General features: G+C 40.4%; 1 protein-coding gene across 1 annotated transcript in view; it reads left to right on the top strand.

The window, feature by feature from the left end:
• The window catches only part of LOC135096478 (ubiquitin carboxyl-terminal hydrolase 7-like), a 49,473-nt gene that overhangs the window by 14,959 nt on the left and 12,256 nt on the right, over nucleotides 1-22,258 (top strand). Inside the window, exons 6-19 of the mRNA XM_063997981.1 lie at nucleotides 1,245-1,388; nucleotides 3,749-3,934; nucleotides 5,659-5,739; nucleotides 6,166-6,256; nucleotides 7,107-7,299; nucleotides 9,992-10,145; nucleotides 11,012-11,293; nucleotides 12,383-12,517; nucleotides 13,545-13,655; nucleotides 14,117-14,300; nucleotides 16,306-16,433; nucleotides 17,833-17,955; nucleotides 19,580-19,725; nucleotides 21,568-21,721. Of these exons, the coding sequence (XP_063854051.1) occupies nucleotides 1,245-1,388; nucleotides 3,749-3,934; nucleotides 5,659-5,739; nucleotides 6,166-6,256; nucleotides 7,107-7,299; nucleotides 9,992-10,145; nucleotides 11,012-11,293; nucleotides 12,383-12,517; nucleotides 13,545-13,655; nucleotides 14,117-14,300; nucleotides 16,306-16,433; nucleotides 17,833-17,955; nucleotides 19,580-19,725; nucleotides 21,568-21,721 (2,112 nt within the window). The remainder of the gene's footprint in view (nucleotides 1-1,244; nucleotides 1,389-3,748; nucleotides 3,935-5,658; nucleotides 5,740-6,165; nucleotides 6,257-7,106; nucleotides 7,300-9,991; nucleotides 10,146-11,011; nucleotides 11,294-12,382; nucleotides 12,518-13,544; nucleotides 13,656-14,116; nucleotides 14,301-16,305; nucleotides 16,434-17,832; nucleotides 17,956-19,579; nucleotides 19,726-21,567; nucleotides 21,722-22,258) is intronic.

Genomic DNA, 22,258 nt, shown 5'->3' with positions numbered 1-22,258 from the left:
TCACAACAGCCTGGTGAAAACCGTGCCCTGCCCCATGCCTGGTCTGTCAACATGCACAAAAATTTGAAGCGTCATTACTGAATATAAGTTTTAACTCAACATAATCATCACCTACTATACATCAAAATATGCAGAATAAAATGGTGCATATAATAGAACATTAATTGATTGATAATTTTGAGATGTATCCATAAATTCATAGAGGGAAGTTTGAAGTGTGACTAGATCCCGTTAATTGTATTTCCTTATAATAATTGTAATAAACAAGTAGATTTGTAGAAAAGAGGGGTGGTCTGGAGGTGTGTCCGTGTGTGTCTGTATGTGTGTGTGTGTGTGTGTGTGAGAGAGAGAGAGAGAGAGAGAGAGAGAGAGAGAGAGAGAGAGAGAGAGAGAGAGAGGGAGGGAGGAAATAGGCTGCTCTCTCTCTCTCTCTCTCTCTCTCTCTCTCTCTCTCTCTCTCTCTCTCTCAAGGGTTACAATTAACATCAGGTTATAACATAATGCTATAATATATATATGTTTATTTATTTATTTATTTATTCATTCATTTATTTATTTATTTATTCATGCATTGAGCTAAAATAATTTCTTTTGATCACAGTATCACATAAAATATAGAGTTACATTTGTAATAGTTTCCCCTTTATTTTCTCATTCTCTCTCTCCTAGATGTGGTGACAGCATTAGCCTGTACATTTTGTGGTAAACTATTTCTGTATGTTTGTGTGTGTGTGTGTGTGTGTGTGTGTGTTTTATGTTAGAATTGATCATTAATGTGAAGTATAAATTGCACAAGACACAATGAAGTTTTGAACAATAGTAATATTGAAAGTTAAGTAAGGCACTGTATCATGTACGACTCACATTCTGGAAACAGTCATACAATATCTGGCTGAAGGGACCCAGGACACAGGAGACGCATCCTGGTGTATGAGATGAGATGTGCAAGGATGCATTGGGTGTGTCCTTGTGTTGAAGAGTTTAAAATCTCTGGGTGATAATGGACGTGTTGTAGAGAATGTGGAGGTGTGGTGTAGAAAACTTCACCTCCACTGCTGTTTCTTCTGTCAATTTAGAAATCTTGTTACTCCTGTAGAACCATAAAAACTCCTTTAAAAAACTGTTTAATCTCAACTAAAGCTTCAAATGTAGTGGTGTTTGGTGTAGAAAACTTCACCACTGCTGTTTCTTAGCCAGTGTTTGCAGTCTTTGCCATATCCTGACCCTGCCTCGACCTCCTCCAGGTGTGGGTGGCAGCTGACGCTCCCCATGGTGTCTCTTGGGACAGCAAGCGTCACACAGGGTATGTGGGACTCAAAAACCAGGGTGCCACTTGCTACATGAACTCCCTCCTCCAAGTGCTGTACTTCACCAATCAGCTCAGAATGGTTGGTGCTGCTGCTGCTGCTGTTGTGTACATAAATCTTTGGTCTAGTAGTCTTAGTGGTTAGTGGATGAATGTACTTACGTATAATACATACGGTAACAGAAGTACTAATGTGACAGCTCCTGCCTTCAAGTGCTGTACTATACCAGTCACCTCAGAATGGTAGGTGCTGCTGTAACACTCCTGGTTCCTCTAAGTGTGCATTAACCTTTGATCCAGAAGTCTTAGTGGTTAATGGTATAAGCACACAATAACAGGGAGACTTTTAGGTGACTAGTGGTGATAGGAAACAGGGTTCATCATATATACATATATATATATATATATATATATATATATATATATATATATATATATATATATATATATATATATATATATATAAGAGGATCTCTGGCCAAGGGCAATAAAAGGAAGAATAAAAAGATCCACTTTGGTGGCAGTCCTTTAAGGAAACTGACAGTCAGAAATCTGAAAATATTGAAAAATGCAAAAATCATCTCATGACATTGTTATGCCTACTACACAATGTGCATAAGATAATTTGTCATCCATATTTAAATTCTGATTAAATACACATCTAAGTGTCCCTGCTCACACTCAGTTGCTTAGTCAAGGTCATTGTAGGTGGGACATGGATATAGAAAACATTCACTAAAAGAAAAACTAAGAAAGTTTATGAGGAACAGTTTTCTTTATGGATTAGTATCGAAGTGTCCTCTTGTAGTCTGGCAGAGTGGAGCGGGGAAGAGCCTCAAGACGCCCTCAGTGACATTGTGTGTTGTGCACGCTTAGAGAGAGGAAGGGAGCTTGTGATGCTCTCTCTTTTCGTCAACTTCTGTACCTACTTAGCGTTCACTCACTTCCCACTTTTAGCTCTCTCTCACCGCAGTGGGTAAGAGGAAGCACCTGAGGTACTGGCAAAAGCACGTTGGATATTAGCTGAGAGCAGAGCACATGCATCATTGTGGCACGCCCTCATTGTAACAGTGAAGTGTGTGATGTTCCATTTAAGAGATTCCAGGTGCCAACAAAAGTTGTCTATGAATCTAATGCTTGTAAATATGTCTCAACATCATCTACAACTCAATACAAATACATTATAATACTTGGCACTTCAAAATTCCAGTATTATACAACTGTATGTGGATGAAAAGTGCTTGAGTCTCCCTTTAAACTTTAAAGCCTAGTACCTTGAAGCTATTGAGGTGTATTTCTCTGCCTCTTACCGTTCAGTTTTAATGATTCTGGTGTCATTAGAAAGAGAGTTAAAATACCTGAAAAATTATGTGACAGAATTTTGATTGAGTGTTTATTTATTTATTTATTTTCTCACCCTAACTTAAGAGAAATATCTAGATGAAGAAAATTTTGGATTTTTCTCAACAATGAAACCAAAAATTAAAATTCTGTCTTGTCATTTTCTTAGAAAACTATCAAAGTATCTTGTGACAAGTTTTCAAGAAAATCTAAGAAAAACTTGTCAAAATATGCAAAAATCTGAACATCAATTTGTTTGTATTCATTAAGAAAAAACTGTCTCTCCAAATTTAATGAAACTTGTACATATAACTCATCTAAAAGAACTTCATAGTTCATAAAATATATATATATATATATATATATATATATATATATATATATATATATATATATATATATATATATATATATATATATATATATGTATATATATATATATATATATATATATATATATATATATATATATATATATATATATATATATATATATATATATATATATATATATATATATATATATATATATATATATATATATATATATATATATATATATATATATTATATATATATATATATATATATATATATATATATATATATATATATATATATATATATATATATATATATATATATATATATATATATATATATATATATATATATATATATATATATATATATATATATATATATATATATATATATATATATATATATACCACCACCACCTTCCTCTTCCCTCAGGCTACATACAAGATGCCTTCAGAGAGGTTTGGTTATGTAGGTTAGGTTAGGGAGTGTGTGTTAGGTTTTTTGCAGCTTCCCTTATGTTATTACTAGTATCACCACCACCACCACTCCCCCAGATGCCCACAGAGAGTTTAGGTTAGGTAGGTTAAGTAAGGGACTGTGTATTACAAGAGATTAGATTAGGTTAGAGAGTGTGTATTAGGTTCTCACGTCTCTAGTATCACCACCATCACCACTTCCCCAGTCTGTGTACAAGATGCCTACAGAGAGGTTATATTAAGTACTTGCAGCTTTCTCTATGTTGCTATCACCACCACCACCACCATCACCTTCCCCCAGGCTGTGTACAAGATGCCCACAGAGAGCGATGACACAACCAAGAGTGTGGCGTTGGCCCTGCAGCGAGTGTTTCATGAGCTGCAGACGAGTGACCGGCCTGTTGGCACCAAGAAGCTCACCAAGTCCTTTGGGTGGGAGACGCTGGACTCCTTCATGCAGCATGATGCCCAGGAGTTCCTGAGAGTGGTATGTGAGATTAGGTTAGGTGAAATGGGAGTGTGTGTGACTGTTATTTTGGTTTGGTTAAATGAGGTAGAGCTGTGTGTTTGTGTGCTTGGTACGTAGAGCTGTGCGTTTGTCTGCTTGGTACCTAGTTAAGTTAGTAGTGTGTGTGCATGTTTGTGTGTGTGTTATTCAGGTTAGGTTTGGTTGGGTTGGTTTAGGTTAGGTTAGGTAAGGTAAGGTAATGTAAGGTAAGGCTGTGTGTTTATTTAGTTTTAGTTAGGTTCGGCAGGGATGAACCAGTGTGTGGTGTGGCGCCTTGCTGTGGGTGTGTGTGGCCAGCTGTGGTGTGCCTAGGCTCCTGGACTGGTATACAGAAAACTTCATAAAAGCTTCTCTTAAAGGTACTCATAACTTCCAGATTCATCTCATAGCTAGCAGCTAGACTTGTTGAGTTATGCAGAGTAACTCACAATGTAACTCCACTGGGTGACTTTAAAGTGAAATATAGAAATTTTGTTAATGTACTAATGCAGAAATGAGAATCTATCAATATATTATACCTCAAAAAAGAATATGTGTGGATTTTACCTTGTTGGCGGATGCTTTCCACCTTGGCTTACAACAACAAGTCACAAGAAGAAAAAGTCAAGGACTGACCAGCAGCAGTAGACCTTGCTAGCATGGAGTTATGCCTGCAGTTATGCAATTGCTTAATACTATTTACTTAAAGATTATTCTGATAGCAACACCACATTTTCAGGGTACGTCTAGATGTGTGGTCCCACATATTCAGCCCAGTGAATCCCCACTCTTTTTTGCTCTAACACATTTCACTAACTAAATCAAACCAATCTAGAGTAAACCAGATCTATCCACACCTAATCTGACTCAACTATTTTGGCGTTAGTTTCGTTAATTAATGTTTGGTTAGGTTTAGTTGGGTGAGGCCTTGTGCCATGCTTCTTGGTGTAGGTTCACTGGATCTACCCACCACTTGGGTCCTGCACATGTGTGAGCAGTGTGCCAGACATACAATTCAAGTGAACCTACACAGGCCCCACCCTCACTCCCTTATAATGGCCATTAAATTCTTACAAATCTTTGAAGTAAAGTTTTCAAGTAAAATCTAACCAAACCTAACTGAAGTCTTTTGGTGCTGTGGTGCCATGAGTTGTTGTTGCTCTGCCATTATCACTTGTGAGTAGCTCATAAACTTCTTAGGAGTCCTCTTCCACGACTCATAACACATCGACGTGCTAGCACTCATAACGCGATGTGAACTTTTCTGCATTACTCACACGGCTTATGAGCTTCTCTTGGAAGATTTATGAGCTGCATCCAGCTCATAACAGACTTATGACCTTTTTCTGCATATCACTCCTGGGGGTGTAGTAGGATGGTTGAAGAGACTGTTCCTTTCCACCAGGAGCTGATGAGGCTGAGTGTGTGTGTGTGTGTGTGTGTGTGTGTGTGTGTGTGTGTGTGTGTGTGTGTGTGTGTGTTGCTTTGTCTGGACCAGGCGTGTGGGATTGCCAGCCTGGTATAGAGATAGATTATTATTATTATTAGCGTAGAGGTAATAGTAGTAGTAGTAGTAGTGGTAGTAGCAGCAGTAGCATTAGAAGTTGTAGTAGCAATAGTATTAGTAGCATTGGAAGTTGTAGTAGCAGTAGTATTAGTAATGTATTAATAGTTGTAAATCTCAGTCTCCATGTCATTAAACATTTGATTCATCTCTTCTACAGCTCCTGGACAAACTAGAAACCAAGATGAAGGGGACGTGTGTGGAGGGGGTCATTCCTAGGCTGTTTGAGGGCAAGACAGTGGTGAGTGTGCCAGGCTGAGAGAGAGAGAGAGAGAGAGAGAGAGAGAGAGAGAGAGAGAGAGAGAGAGAGAGAGAGAGAGAGAGAGAGAGAGAGAGTGCAGTGTGTGTGTGTGTGTGTGTGTGTGTGTGTGTGTGTGTGTGTGTGTGTGTGTATATACCTTTGAAATTAGACCAGTAGAGTTTGTTCACCATTCATCATGGCAACCTCTTAACCTTGACATTTTTACTGTAACATCTGTGTGTGTGTGAGAGAGAGAGAGAGAGAGAGAGAGAGAGAGAGAGAGAGAGAGAGAGAGAGGGGATGTGTAGAACATTTCTTTTTTGTTTTTTTATTTCTTTTTTTTTTTTTTTTTTTTTTTTTTGTCCTTGGTCAGTTGTCCCTCATGGAGATCTTGGCCATTAACTCCCTGCCTCTCTCCTCCCACAGTCTTACTTCAAGTGCAAACATGTAGATTACACTTCGTCGAGGACTGAAACTTTCTATGACATTCAACTGAACATCAAGGGCAAGAAAGACAGTGAGTATTGCTAATGTGTATTAATAATAATAATAATAATAATAATGATAATAATGATAATAATAATAATAATAATATAATATTTGGTGTGTGTGTGTGTGTGTGTGTGTGTTGAGGGAAAAGAACATATTATTTGCATTTATTCATTCATATACTACTACTACTACTACTACTACTACTACTACTACTACTACTACTACTACTACTACTACTACTACTACTACTACTTTTTTTTAGAGTTGGACAAAAATGAGATTGAAACTTGTTGTATTACTAGTGTTAAGTCAATAGCTACTACTACTACTACTACTACTACTACTACTACTACTACTACTACTACTACTACTACGTGTGTATGTGTGTGTGTGGAATTTTGAATATAGTTACATCATCACTGACTGCACTAAATGAACTTGTTGTATTCATTCCTAGTGTCTTTAATATTCTTACAGTTTTGAGTCTAGTCTTATAGGCAATACTAAGCTAACTCATATAATATAATCTCCAGTTTACTTTTGGCTTACCTACTGTTTTCAGTCTAGTGTTGTTAGTCATAGGGTAAGCTAATGTACTGCATTAATCTCTAGTTTGCTTTGCTCTGTTACTACAATCTTAAAAACACCCTTAAAAGTCCTTTCACTTCAACTAGAATCTTTTGAAAGTAGTGGAGGTTCTCAAGAGTGTTTCTCCTGCTAATAATATTGAAGTATATTAATCTGTCTTTAGAACCATAGGAATGCCCTTAAAAACTGTCATTTCAACTAGAGTCTGGAAAGCATTGGAGGTGCAGTGCAGAAGTGTTTCAGAATACAGACAAGCCGACAAGCCACTCATTCCTTTCCTCCCGCAGTCTACGAGTCTTTCAAGGACTACATCAGTGTGGAGACCCTGGAAGGGGACAACAAGTATGATGCAGGAGAGCACGGGCTGCAGGAGGCTGAGAAGGGGGTCATCTTCCAGAGCTTTCCCCCCGTGCTACACCTCCACCTGATGCGCTTTCAGTACGATCCCATCACGGACTCCAACGTCAAGATTAATGACAGGTTAGAGATTTTGGTGAAACTTTTGCTGTTGCCTTGGACATATCAAAAGCTTTTGATAGAGTCTGGCACAAAGCTTTGATTTCCAAACTACCCTCCTACGGCTTCTATCCTTCTCTCTGTAACTTCATCTCAAGTTTCCTTTCTGACTGTTCTATTGCTGCTGTGGTAGACGGTCACTGTTTTTCTCCTAAATCTATTAATAGTGGTGTTCCTCAGGGTTCTGTCCTGTCATCTACTCTCTTCTTCTTATTCATTAACCCGTACGCTTCGGGCGACGGGAATTCCCGCTCGGGCGGAGGGCTTCGGGTGGCGGGAGTTCCCGTCCTCTGCTGTCCCGCCAAGATTTGTACTCCCGTGACGTAATTATTATTTCCTGTGGTTGATGGCATCCCTGCCCTACGTTTCACGCAACTTCCCAGAGCACTACAGACCACTATGGCGGACAGACATGCTGATAATGATTTCCCTGTGTCTGGATGCGTGGAGGAAGGGAGCGCGCCAGCGGGCCCCAGTTCCTCTACCCCTATAATCAGGGAGCGCACTAAGCCACCGCATGTGGTAAATTTGAATAACAGTGGTATCCTAAGAGCCTTGTTCGATGAGACGCTTTCTCCTTTGGAGGAGGAGTTATTTATATGAGTGTCAAACCTGCGTAATATGTAGCCTAATGAGTGTATATATTCGATAATTGTACTGTGTTTATGAAAGTTTTTTTTTCATATGATGACCAAAAAAAAAACATTAAGTTTCGCAAGGAGTTATGTATATGAGCATCAAACCTGCGTAATATGTAGCCTAATGTGAATAATCGCGCTGGTATGAGAGAATGCATGCTGTGTACGTGGTGGCGCGGGGAGAGGGAGACCCAGGCCAAGGTCAACAGCACCCGCACGAACAAGTGCGCTCGGCTTTGCCAAAAGTAGCACCTCTTCCCAACATCATATCTCTGCCGGGCTGCAACCTAGACAAATTCAATTTATTTCATCGTGAAGAGGAAGGATTGGCGGTGAGATAACACTAAAAACTACTATGTTTTCGTTTGAAATTACCCCACAGGGTACTGATGAAGAACACCTATTTTTCTGAAATTTATCAATACTGCTCGCGCGCTGAGAGGACGACAATAGTCCTCTAGCCCGAGGTCTATGGGTTAATGATCTTCTAAACCAAACTTCTTGTCTTATCCACTCCTACGCTGATGATACCACCCTACACTTTTCCACGTCTTTTCATAGACGTCCAACCCTTCAGGAAGTAAACATTTCATGCAGGGAAGCCACAGAATGCTTGACTTCTGATCTTTCTAAAATTTCTGATTGCGGCAGAGCAAACTTGGTATTGTTCAATGCCTCAAAAACTCAATTCCTCCATCTATCAACTCTGCACAACCTTCCAGACAACTATCCCCTCTTCTTCAGTGACACTCAACTGTCTCCCTCTTCTACACTGAACATCCTCGGTCTGTCCTTATAATCTGAAGTGGAAACTTCACATCTCATCTCTAGCTAAAACAGCTTCTATAAAGTTAAGTGTTCTGAGACGTCTCCGCCAGTTCTGAGATGTCTCCATTTTTCTCACCCCCCCAGCTGTTAACTCTGTACAAGTGTCTTATCCATCCATGTATGGAGTATGCTTCACATGTCTGGGGGGGGTTCCATTCATACTGCTCTTCTAGACAGGGTGGAATCAAAAGCTTTTTGTCTCATCAACTCCTCTCCTCTAACTGACTGTCTTCAGCCTCTCTCTCATCGCTGCAATGTTGCATCTCTAGCTGTCTTCTACCGCTATTTTCATGCTAACTGCTCTTCTGATCTTGCTAACTGCATGCCTCCCGTCCCACGGTCTTGCTGCACAAGACTTTCTTCTTTCTCTTACTCCTATTCTGTCCACCTCTCTAACGCAAGAGTTAACCAGTATTCTCAGTCATTCATCCCTTTCTCTGGTAAACTCTGGAACTCCCTGCCTGCTTCTGTATTTCCACCTTCCTATGACTTGAATTCCTTCAAGAGGGAGGTTTCAAGACATTTATCCTTCAATTTTTGACTACCACTTTGGGCCCTTTTATGGGACTGGCATTTCAGTGGCCATTTTTTTATTGTATTTTTGTAGCCCTTGGCCAGTGTCCCTCCTACATAAAAAAAAAAAAAGGTGTGGCAGGGAGTGTTTGAGGTGGTTTTTAATGTAAGAGGGGAACCCTGGAAAGAAAAAATGCCCTCTGAGGTGCCATTCCCTTAAAAGAAGTGAAGAAGAATCATCCAAATATGAGGATTAGTATGTTGAAGTGTCCCTCTTGAAAGAGCTCAAGTTACAGGCAGGGGAAATACAGAAGCAGGCCGGGAGTTCCAGAGTTTACCTGAAAAAGAGATGAATGATTAAGAATACTGTTTAACTCTTGCTTTAGAGAGATGGACAGAATAGTGGTAAGAGAAAGCAGAAAGTATTATTATATGTAAGGCAGCAGGAGAAGGGGAGACATGCAGTTAGTAAAATCAGAAGAGCAATTAGCTTGAAAACAGTGGTAGAAGATAGCAAGAAGATGCAACACTGGTGATGAGAGATAGGCTGAAGACAGTTAAAGAAGGGACATTGATAATTGTAATGTCTTATAATATCTAGTAACCTTGTAACTCAATTCCAATACTGTAACCTCCACATCACCTTGCTAACCATCATAATCTCACACTCTTCACAGATATGAATTTCCTGAGAAGCTCAACATGGACCAGTTCCTACAGAAGCCGGATACCACCCCAGCCACCTACATCCTTCACGCTGTACTGGTGCACTCCGGCGACAACCACGGTGGCCACTATGTTGTCTTCATCAATCCCAAGGGTGACGGACGGGTGAGTGAATGGCCCCCTGACTTGTCCTTCCTTTCACGGGTGCCTGTTATGAGTTAGGAAGTACCCTGTGTCTGCTGTGGCCTCAGAGTTTGTAGTAGGTGCATGGTAGGGAACAGTCTCAATTTGAAGGGGCAGGGGTGAACCAGTGTGTGCTGTGGGGCCTTGCTGTGGTCTCAGGGTTGGATTAGGTGCTAGGTAGGGAACAGTCTCATTGTGAAGGGGCAGGGTTAGCTCAGTCTTTCCTTCTTCCCGTGGGTATCTCTGTTGACTCTGAAATACTACAAGGTGTACTCCTAACCTGGTCCTTTCTTCTGTGTCTGTTGTCTCTATTTCTGAAACGCTTTGCTCTCTTGCCACTTGTGCATAAAAATAAAAAAAGTGTAAAACAATAACAACAAAAACACTTACTCCTCCCACACTGGTACAAGTTAAATGATGATGTTTGGTTAGGTTAGGCTTCCTCTACCTTCCTTGTGCATAAAAAAAGACAAAACAACAACATTAGTAGGTGATGTTAGGGTAGATTTTGTCTTCCTTGTGCATAAAAAGACAAAACAACTTTAGGAGGAGAGAGAGAGAGAGAGAGAGTGGGATGTTTTTTTCTTCATTGTTTTTCTTATTTTTTTCATTGGTGAGGTTAGGTTAGGTTTAGTCCTTTGCCATACCACCACCACCACCACTACCACCACCACCACCACCACCACCACCACCAACAACAACAACAACAACGACAGAAACACACACTCCCACTATGGTGCAAGTTAGATAATGACAGTAGGTGAAGGTAGATTAGGTGAGGTGAGGTGAGGTTAAGTTAAGTCCTTTGCTATACCACCTCTAACACCAACAACACTATCCCCCCACAGTGGTGCAAATTTGATGATGATGTGGTGTCTCGGTGCTCGAAAATGGAAGCAATTCACTACAACTTTGGTGGGCATGAGGACGACCTTAGCCTGACTGTGAAGCACTGCACCAATGCCTACATGCTGGTGTACATTCGGGAGTCCTGCCTGCGCACCATCCTACAGCCGGTGACAGAGAAGGACATCCCACAGGAGCTGATCGACCGGTTGTATGAAGAAAAGAGAGTCGAATTGATTAGAAGGAAGGAGAGAACTGAGGCACATCTTTACATGAGTGTCCAGGTAAGAGTGTGTGTGTCTGTGGCCCTGTGAGTGTCTGTGGCCCTGTGAGTGTGTCTGTGGCCCTGTGAGTGTGCTGTGGCCTTGTGAGTATCTGTGGCCTTGTGAGTGTCTGTGGCCTTGAGTGTGTCTGTGGCCTTAAGTGTGTGTGGCCCTGTGAGTGTGTCTGTGGCCCTGTGAGTGTGTGGCTCTGTGAGTGTGTCTGTCTCCCAGTGAGTGTGTCTTGTTCTTCAGTACCTGATTAAACTATCACTGGAATCTTGAAAGCATCCTTTGAAAGTAATGACTTTCACTGGAGCTTGTTAAACTACCACTAGAAATATGAAAATACCGTTGAAAACACCAATACCTTCTGTACCTTCTTGAACCACAACTAAAACCATGGAAACACATGAAAAAAACAATTTCTTGTTCTTGAGTGTTTTGTGCTGTCCTGAGACTGTTTGCAATTTTTCATATAAATGGTAAACACTCTTGAAAACCCTTGTTAAACAATCACTTGAGCCTTGAAAACACTCAAAAACCCTGTCACTTCTACTAGAATCTGTTAAACTATCACTTAAGCCTTGAAAAGACTCAAAAACCCTATCACTTCTACTAGAGTCTGTTCAGGTACCTCTAGAATCTTGAAAACACTCTTACCAAATAAATAAAACCTAAATGACTTTCATTAGAGGCTGTTATATTATAATATCACTAGAATCATGAAAACACCTTTGAAATCCCCAGTAGTCTCCACTAAACTTAAAACATCACTGCTATCTTAAAAACACTTAAAACTCTAGTAACTTCCATTACAGCCTTTGAAAACTCATAAATCATGAAAATCCCAGTAACTTCCACTGTACCTTTTTGAATTATCACCAAGAACATGAAGACACTTGAAAACAATTTGTATACTCTCTCTCTCTCTCTCTCTCTCTCTCTCTCTCTCTCTCTCTCTCTCTCTCTCTCTCTCTCTCTCTCTCTCTCTCTCTCTCTCTCTCTCTCTCTCTCTCTCTCTCTCTCTCTCTCTCTCTCTCTCTCTCTCTCTCTCTCTCCTTACACATGAACACTTCATTCATCTCTCATTGTTCTGCCTGTCCCCATCAGGTAATTCTGGAGGATGCCTTCTTGGGTCATCAAGGGAATGACCTCTATGATCCAGACAAGGCCAGGTATCACATGTTCCGTGTCAAGAAGAATGCGACACTGCAGGACTTCATGGAGCAGGTCGCCGAGAGCCTTGTGAGTGTCGTGACCTGCTGACCTGCTGACCTGCCTGTGTTATAAACCTTAGACTTATTTTGTACACCTTTCCTTCATTGCCAATCACTCTGGACATCTTTACTTGTTCTACAGCCACCTGCAGTCTTTAAAATGGGTAGAAGTTGCAAAATATATTCTTTTTCATTGCTAATTTTCTGATAGATGCTTATAAAGATTTCATGTATTACTCCTAGTGCTGCTAATTGTTTGGTTTGCAGTGAAAGGGTTAAGGGAAGGTGCAAAACCCATTAAGTCCTTTTTGTTTTATTTTATATTATTTTTTTTTATTTATTTATTTACTTATTTATTTATTTATTTATTTATTTATTTATTTATTTTTGTAAGAGGGATACAAAAGGCCCACTTGAGTGCCAGTCCCTCAAGTGTGGTTAAAAAGAATCATTGAAAATTAAAAGAATAAGTGTCTTGAAACCTCCCTCCTGAAAGACTTCCAGTCACGGGAAGGAGGAAACACACTGGGGGGGTTCCACTCACACTGCTCTTCAGACAGGGTGGAATCAAAAAATTTTCGTCTTATCAACTCCTCTCCTCTAATTGACTGTCTTCAGCCTTTCTCTCATCTCTGCAGTGTTGCATCTCGCCATCTTTTACTGCATTTTCATGCCAACTGCTCCTCTGATCTTGCTAACTGAATGCCTCCCCTCCTCCTGCAGCCTTGCTTCACAAGGCTTTCTTTTTTCTCTCATCCCTATTCTGTCCACCTCTCTGATGCAAGACTTAACCAGTATTCTCAATCATTCATCCCTTTCACTTGTAAACTCTGGAACTCTCTGCCTGCTTCTGTATTTTCTCCTTTCTGTGACTTGAACTCTTTAAAGGGGGAGGTTTCAAGACACTTATCCTCAAATTTGAGTGATTCTTGTTACCTTTCTTTGAGGACTGGTACATCTGAGCCTTGTTTTCCCTCTTGTTGCCCTTGGCCAGTGTTCCCCTTACATTAAAAAAAGAAAAAAAAAATCTTATGTCATCATTTTTGTTATTGCAGAAATACCCCATTGAGCAGATCAGACCGTGGCCATTCAACCTGCGCACCAACAAGACCAACAGACCCACACTGCTGGATCTCAACACTGACATACACAAGCCCATTGTTGATGTAAGTAAGGTGGTCAGCCTCATTCCTCTGCCCTTATTCACAACTGACTGGGGTACTAAAATAAGTGTGTCTGTTCCTCATTTCATTCCCTCTTGCCACTTGTGTGAGGAGAGAGAGAGAGAGAGAGAGAGAGAGAGAGAGAGAGAGAGAGAGAGAGAGAGAGAGAGACCGACCAACTATCTATTTCACATCAGTGTATTTATCTTTTGTAGTTTTCTGGTCATCACTGAAAAAGATGCATTGCTTATCCCCCTCTTTTTTCATTCTTTGTTCTTTGTCGTTGTTTTTATTTCTTTGTTGTTTGTTTCCTCCACTTTTGTTGTTCTTTCTACTTTTCTTTTGATCTTGTTCTTGTTCTTATTCTGTTTACTCCACTTTCTCCTCATCCCCTCTTTCTCCTCCTCCTCCTCCTCCTCCTTCTGCTGCTACTCTATCATGAGTCTAACCTGTTCGTCCCACAGATCAGTGAAAACATCAACCCCTGGACAGTGTTCTTTGAGACAGTGCCTCCTGATTCTGGCCTCAAGATGCTCACCTCATTCGACAAGGACTCGGATGTGCTGCTCTTCTTCAAGTACTACGACCCCAGACACAAGCGCCTCCACTACTGCGGCCATCACTACATGAACATCTGCTTCAATGTCCGTGAGTGTCTGAAGAGGATATCCTGTAATGGGTGACTGAGAATAGGGACAGGGGAAGGGAGAGAGGCTTGAAAACACACTTGAAAACACCCCTGAAAACATCAATTATTTCCACGAGTCTGTCAAAGCACTTCTAAAATGATGAAAACACCTTTGAAAACTCAATATCTCTCACTAGAATTATGAAAACACCCTTGAAAATCCATTAATTTTAAGTAGAGTCTGTTAAAGTACCTGTAGAATCATAAAAACATCTTTGAAAACCCATTAACTTCAACTAGAACGTTTTAAAGTACTTCTAGAATTATGAAAACACCCTTGAAAACTAATAACTTCCACTAGACCCAGCTAAAAGTAGGTGAGATAGACACCAGTGTTTGGGAAGACATTCACATAAGGTGTTGAGTGTTTGGTGGTGAGTGTAATGAAGCGAATCATTCCTGTATAATTTTTTTCATCTGCTACAAATTATCTTCTTGTGTGCTAACAAATTCTGCCAATGTGTCCATCACCCTCCTGCTAACTCACTGCCTGGGGTGTGTCAGGTGCAAGGCAAGCCAGGCGGGATGGCTCACAACAGGCTAAGTGGAGGGGAAAGTGCATTAGGGTGTGTGCAATGAGGCTGCCTCTTCAGGGGAAATTCTTACCTATAAATTTGTCTAATTGCTTGTTGGCTGTTCTTACCTTCCTTCTTACCTAATTGTGTTTTTACATGATGGTGTCAAGCTCGTCATGTCCTGTCTTTTAGAGTTAATTTGTCATATTGATCTTGAAAGTGATGAGTGTTGCTGTGAATGCTTCCTGCTCATGCACCTTGGTCAGTCACTGCATTCCATTGGCTCATTGCTCTGTCAGGAAAGTGATATTTTCTTCATTTTTTTTTCTTTTTTTTTTTTCACTTTTTTCTTTGTATATTTTCATACTATGTCCTCTAAGTTTTGATTGTTGTGGTGCCACAGAATCCATGATACCAGTCTTTTCTTTTCCCTCTACACCAGGGCTGTCAAACTCATTTACCCCCAGTGGGCCACATTTCACCTTAGTATACATTGTGCTGGCCAGATAATCATTTGAGTGATATTCTGGCTCCTTAACTTTTTCATGATGCAACTCTCCAGTATACTCATCATACTTTGAAGTGTGAGTACTTGTGTAATGTCTGCGAATGTTATATTCCTTTGCCACAGCTACATTTTGATAACAAATCAGACGGGTTGGTTTTTCATTTACTTCAGCAAAAAAGTATGATATTTTCCACTTTTCTTGCATCACAGTGGTGTTCTTCATTAATTGTTTGCTTCTTTGAAAACATGATGGTGGGATTCGCATTGTCACACTCTAAGTGACGCATTGGACAAAGCAGGACTGGTGCTCGAAGGCCGGGTGAGGCACGAACCTGCCGTGTCACGTTCACGTCTAATTCCTGTACAGTACAGAATCTACGTGATGAAACGGCCGTATGGTAGTCACAAAAATGTAAGAGGCTATTTCCTTCATTACAAAAACACAACAGAAAAAATAAAAAACCTGTACGAGTGTAAGTGATAATCTTAAAAGATGAAGGATTGGCTTAGTTAATCATGTAAAATGGCCGACTGTAAGACTGAAATAGCAAATGTGCCGTGGACCACACATAGGAGCATGGAGGGTCGCACGATCATGTCATCTCACTTTCATCTCTCCTGTAGTGTTGGGGGCTTCAGTTTGTCGAGCCTTTCTTCACAGCTAAGATTGTTCAAGTCTGGCACTCATTGTGTAGCGTCTCTGCACTTTCTCTGTCTTTACAACACACTTTTTAGGATGTGAACTTCTCACTACTGCTACATACTCCAGTGTTGGCCTTACAGATATGACTGTTTTCTTAATCATGTCCTCATCTGCTTATCTCTAAATACTACCCTCATATTTGCTAACAAGAGATTAATGCTCCTTACTTTGTCACTAAGGTCCTCTGGTGATGGCATGTTCCAATGTTGGTCTTTGTACATTATGATCACTTGTTGCAGAGGAGGAGCTGGTGCCTCTCTTAAACGAGCGGGCAGGACTCCCCCAAGGCACCGAGCTTGTGCTGTACGAGGAAATAATGCCCAACCAAGCAGAGCGTCTGGCTGACCTTGACAGGCCTCTTGAAAAGGTATGTCAGGTGGAGGCAAGGCAGGTGAGGCCATGTCATTGCTGTGGGTTCAGGTGTATGACAGGTATCTAACTCTACTACTTCTCTTTTGGTCATGTCTCCAGAGTGAGGGTTGGCACCATGTATGAATCTCCAACTGTTTCTGTCCCTTTCATCTTCTTTGCTTCCCATCCCTGGCAGTTCTACCATGCTTCCATCCCTCCATCTTAATATTTCTTCCTCTCAGTCTCAGTTTCTCCAGGCTCTGAATCAGTTCCTGGCCGTCTCTTCTTACTATGTGACCAAACCATCTTGTGTTTTTTTTTTTTTCCATCTTTGTAATGCATTGCACTCCAGCTCTCTTCACTTCATTTAGTAGATGTTCTGTGAGTGATACATAAATAGGTAGTTTTATTGATCACAGGTACTTTTCTGCTCAATAGATAGAGTACAATACATTTTTTTGGTCCAAATTACAATAAGTATATATTAAAAGCTATACAACAGCCATTCATTTTAAAAACTGCAAAATAAGCACATGTATAAAATTCACCCACACCCTTCATCCACATCAACACCATCAGAACCAGTTTGGCTTTGTATAGGTGTTGTAGATGTGAGAAAGATTACTGTGGTCAGAAGTCAGCTTGTGAGTCCTCCCTCTGTCTTGCATCTTTTGATATGGTGAAAATCAAGTGTTGGGTTTCATAAGGAGATTGTCACCTGAACTCTTTGACTGCCACACTTTTTCCCCAGTCTTCAATCACTGTTTACTTGTTCTACAGCCGCATCCAGTCTTTGAACTGGGAAGAAATTGCAAAATGTATTCTTTTCATCACTAACTTATTTGTAGATGCTTTTAAAGACTTCATGCATTGCTTCAGGTGCTGCTAATTGTGTTGTGTCACAGTAAAAGAGTTAAAAATTGAAAGTGAATGTGATATGCAATTTTTGTTTGTATCTTATTTGTTTTGCAGTGGCATTTTCAAGATAGAAGTTTCAAGAAGCCCTCATATTTTGGATAGCCTCTTTAACCATACTCTTTGGGGACTTGTATGTTCAGTGGGCTTTTCTTGTATAGCCTTTTTGTTGCACTAAGCCAGTCTCTCATCTCATTTCAAACATCTTCATACTATAATCATCTTTTTCTGATAACTTTTTTAGTCTACACTCTTTAGAGACTTGTATGCTATAGTGTTTTTGTTGCCCTTGGCCAGTCTCCTCACCTAACCTAACTTAACCTATACTAATCTACCTTACTCCAATAAAATCCTCATGTCACCTTTTGTCTCCCCTTCATATGCTAGAGAAATTGATGGGTGATGACAACCTAACCTAACCTAACTTAACCTAATCTAATCTAATCTAATCTACCTTACCCTAATAGAAGCCTCACGTCACTTCTGTGTCTCCCCTTCAGGTGCTAGACGAGCTGATGGATGGCGACATCATAGTGTTCCAGAGGGAGGACCTCCATGACGACCCCAGCCTTGAACTTCCGTCCTGTCGCGATTACTTTAGGGATCTCTTCTACAGGGTGGAGGTGAGTCATGGCTGGGACTGGCTGCTCTGAGTGTGGCTAGCTGTAGCTGTGGTGTGCTTGGGTTGTGCCTTGAAACTCCTTTTCCACCAGGGGCTGACAAGCTAAGTGTGTGTGTGTGTGTGTGTGTGTGTGTGTGTGTGCGTGTGTATGTGTGTGTATGTGTGTGTGTGTGTGTGTGTGTGTGTGTGTGTGTGTGTGTGTGTGTGTGTGTGTGTGTGTGTGTGTGTGTGTGTTTGTTGTGCCATGTCTGGGCTGTCCCATGTGGGATTGCCATCCTGGTTTAGTGATAGATAGGTGGATGCATTTTCAATATTTGAAGATTAATGCTTTATGGATGTTTCTTCATAAATGTCAATTCTGTAGTTGTAAGTGAGGACAAGATGATTTTGTTCAGACTTTGAATACTTGTATATTGAATGTTTGTTAATCAGGATTCACCAAGTCAGATTTAGTAGCATAAGAACACAAAAGATGCAAGAAGCCAGCAGGCCAACGTTTGACATTCCCCTGTGTGTTTTAACACACACACCAATGTTTATCTATTTGCTTGTTTTCACAAGGATATTGTGAGATAATAAAAAGAATCAGGATAGAGGAAAGACCCTAAACACAATGAAAATACATGTGGCGTTTTACTCAGCTTGTGATGGCGATAGTAGCAACATGTTTGTCTCTGATGTAAGAATGAAGTGTCGGGTTTTGTAAGAAGATTCTCAGCTAATATAAGGACTCAGGATAGAGGAAAGGCCATAAACACAATGGAAATAAGTGTGGCATACTACTTAACTTGTGTTTATGCCTGTAATAGCTTTGTTTTGTCAGTTGTCAGCTTCACTCTCCAATCCACACATATCCACACACACAAAATATTTGATAATTTCTTTCACTCTCTCACTGCAATATAAGATAATTAACAGCTCTATAATTAATACATGACATCTTTATAAACATCTGCAAGAAAAAAAGGGATTAAAAGAATAGATTTTGCAATTTCTTGTCAGTTTAATGGCTGGAGGTGGCTGTAGAGCAAGTAAAAGTGTCTCAGAGTTGTTAGTAATTAAGGAAAGGTGTCGAATACCAGTGAAAGGGTTAAACATGGATTTTCTGTCTGTTTATCTCACTTTCTCTTGCATTCATCTATTTTCTGTCTCACTTTCTCTTTTGTTCATCAAATTTCTGTCTCACTTTCTCTTCTACTTGACTGTCTTTTGTTTCACTCTACTCATTTATGTTCTGTCTGTCTCACTTTTTCCCCTACTTGCCTCTTTCCTTTCTGTTTTATCTCACTTTCTCTTTTTACTCATTTATTTTCTCACTTTCCTACTCATCTTTTTCCTGTCTCTTTTTCTCTTCTCATTTATCTTCTATCTCACTCTTTTACTCTTTTTTGTCTTTCTCAGTTTTCCCTTCCACTCCTATTTTCTTTCTCAGTTTTCCTTCCACTCTATTTTCTTTCTTGGTTTCCCTTCCGCTCTATTTTATGTCTGTTTCCCTTCCACACATCTATTTTCTGTCAATTTCCCTCCCCACTCTGTTTCCTGTCTCTGTTTCCCTCTCACTCCTCCATTTTCTGTCTCAGTTTCCCTTGTGTCTGTGCCTTTACCAGTGTGTCTCCTTCCCTCAGGTGACGTTCTGTGATAAGATGGTCCCCAATGACCCAGGGTTCACCATGGAACTGTCCCAGCAAATGAACTACGACCAGGTGTCTCGTGCCGTGGCCCACCACCTGGACACCGACCCTTACCTCCTCCAGTTTTTTAAGGCGCTCTGGTATGTTGTAGAAGTGTAGCAGATTTGGTGTAATAGACAAGAAATTAAAGAGTTTCAGAGGGGATAAAATGCAGTTGTATAAGGGTGTTTGGCTGTGAAAGTGTATCGGATTTGGTGTATCAGAGAAAGAATGAAATTGAAGTTCAGGGGATAAATATATTTGGCCACATAGAAAGGATTGGAGTAGGTGCATGGTAGGGAACAGTGTCACTGTGAAGGAGCAGGGATGAACCAGTGTGTGCTGTGGATCCTTGCTGTGGGTGTGTGTGGCCAGCTGTGGGGTGCCTAAGCTCTTGGGTTGTAGTAGGGTGGTCCACAAGACTTTCCATCACGGGCTGACGGGGCTGAGAGTGTGAATGTGTGTGTGTATTTACCTAGTTGTGGTTTACGGGAGGGGAGTAATCTCATAGTATCCTGTCTCTGTATCTGTCTAGTTTGGTCTTCAAAGCACTGACAGTTTTGGCATTTACAACATCTTCACTGAGTTAATTCCATTTGTTCACACTTTTGTGAGGAAAACTATTCTTCTTAATGTCTCTTCTACAGTTAACTTTCTTCATCTTCTTATTGTGTCCACTTGTACTCTGTGTGTCTAAATTTATAAAACCTTCTTTTGTCCACATTTTCCATATCATTTATCATTCTAAATATGTTTATTAAATCTCCTCTCTCTCTCCTATTTTCAAGGGTAGGAATTTCCAACATTCTTAATATCTTCATAGGTTGATTTACTCAACTCCAGAACCATCTTAGTGACTGCTCTTTGTACTTTTTCTAATTTTATAGTATGTTTGTGTGTGTGTGAGGGTGTGGTGCCTTGTCTGTGCTGCTGAGTGTGGATTGCCAGCCTGGTTTACATAGACAGACCATAGGATCAAACTTGAACTCATCATTTCTTGTCCTATCCTGATTACAGACTGAGAATTTTGCTTATGTCGCTCTTGTTATAAGTGGTATAGAGATGTAACAAAGAAGGTGTCAGCAAAATTCTCAGGATCAGTGGTCAGAATAGAACAAGAAATAACAGGGTTCAAGTTTGATAAAGTTAGATTTAAAAAAGAGATGGAAGGAATTGGTTATTAAATTAATTGGTAGATGAATGGAACAAAGGATTTTGTTTCTGTCATCCTTTTTATGTCCCCTCTACCACTTGAAGACCTCCATCAGACCTCTATTAACCTCTTTACTAAATCTAACATTATCAAGCTTGAACCCATTATTTATTGTCGTATCCTGAATGACTGACCCTGAGGATTTTTCTTACATCACCCTTGTTATGTCCCCTTTACCACTTGAAGACCTCCATCAGATCCCCTCTTAGTTACCATTGTTATGTCCCTTATACCACTTGAATACCTCCATCAGATCCCCTCTTTGTCACCCTTGTTATGTCCCCTGTAACACTTGAAGACCTCCATCAGATCCCCTCTTAGTCACCCTTGTTATGTCCCCTGTAACACTTGAAGACCTCCATCAGATCCCCTCTTAGTCACCCTTGTTATGTCCCCTGTAATACTTGAAGACCTCCATAGACCCCCTCTTAGTCACCCTTGTTGTGTCCCTTATACCACTTGAAGACCTCCATCAGATTCCCTCTTAGTCACCCTTGTTATGTCCCCCATAACACTAGAAGACCTCCATCAGATCCCCTCTTAGTCACCCTTGTTGTGTCCCTTATACCACTTGAAGACCTCCATCAGATTCCCTTTTAGTCATCCTTGTTGTGTCCCCTGCATCACTTGAAGACCTCCATCATATTCCTCATAGTCACCCTTGTTACTTCCCCTGTATCACTTGAGGCCCTCCATCAGCTCCCTCTTAACCTGTCTGGTCATTTTGCAGTCACCGTGATGGAGTGGGCAATGCTGTGAGGTGCACATTTGATGGCAGTCTCAAGGACATGCTAGTGGTCACCAAGCCACGCCACCCAAAGAAAATCTACTACCAACAGCTCAGCATCAGAATCAATGAGCTGGAGAACAAGAGGCAGTTTAAAGTGAGTAGCAGTAATAATACCTGTCTGCTTCCTATCTATTTCCACCCATCGTCATCATTAATAAATTTGTGTAATCTTTTTCTAAAGTTCTCTAATGACTCAGCAGTAACAAAGCACCAACAAACTGATTACTGAGTGAGTGGAAAGGACTCAGGAATCAGGTTGTTAGTGCTGAGTCATTAGGGAGCTTCAAAAGAAGATTAGACAGGTTTATAGATGAGGATGACAGGTGGAAATAGGCAGGCATATTTCTTACAGGGCCTGCTACATGTAGGCCTGATGGTTTCTTGCAGCATCCCTTATTTTCATTAATTCAAATGATCTCTGTGTTTATGTGCTTTTCTTCTTCATTTTCTTTTAACCCTTTCACTGCTATTTGTCAGGTGTTTCCTTAATTAACAACCACTCTGAGTCATATTTTCTTGTTCTATAGCCATCTTCAAACATTACACTAGCTAGAGACTACTAGATCTGTTCTTTTCCCTTTCTTGTAGATGCTTATAAAGATTCCATACACATTGCAGTGAAAGAGTTAAC

Source organism: Scylla paramamosain, unplaced genomic scaffold (assembly GCF_035594125.1).
Source record: "Scylla paramamosain isolate STU-SP2022 unplaced genomic scaffold, ASM3559412v1 Contig4, whole genome shotgun sequence".
Classification (NCBI taxonomy): Eukaryota; Metazoa; Arthropoda; class Malacostraca; order Decapoda; family Portunidae; genus Scylla; species Scylla paramamosain.
Note: the sequence above shows the minus strand (reverse complement) of the source record. Positions and strands in the feature narration are given on the sequence as shown.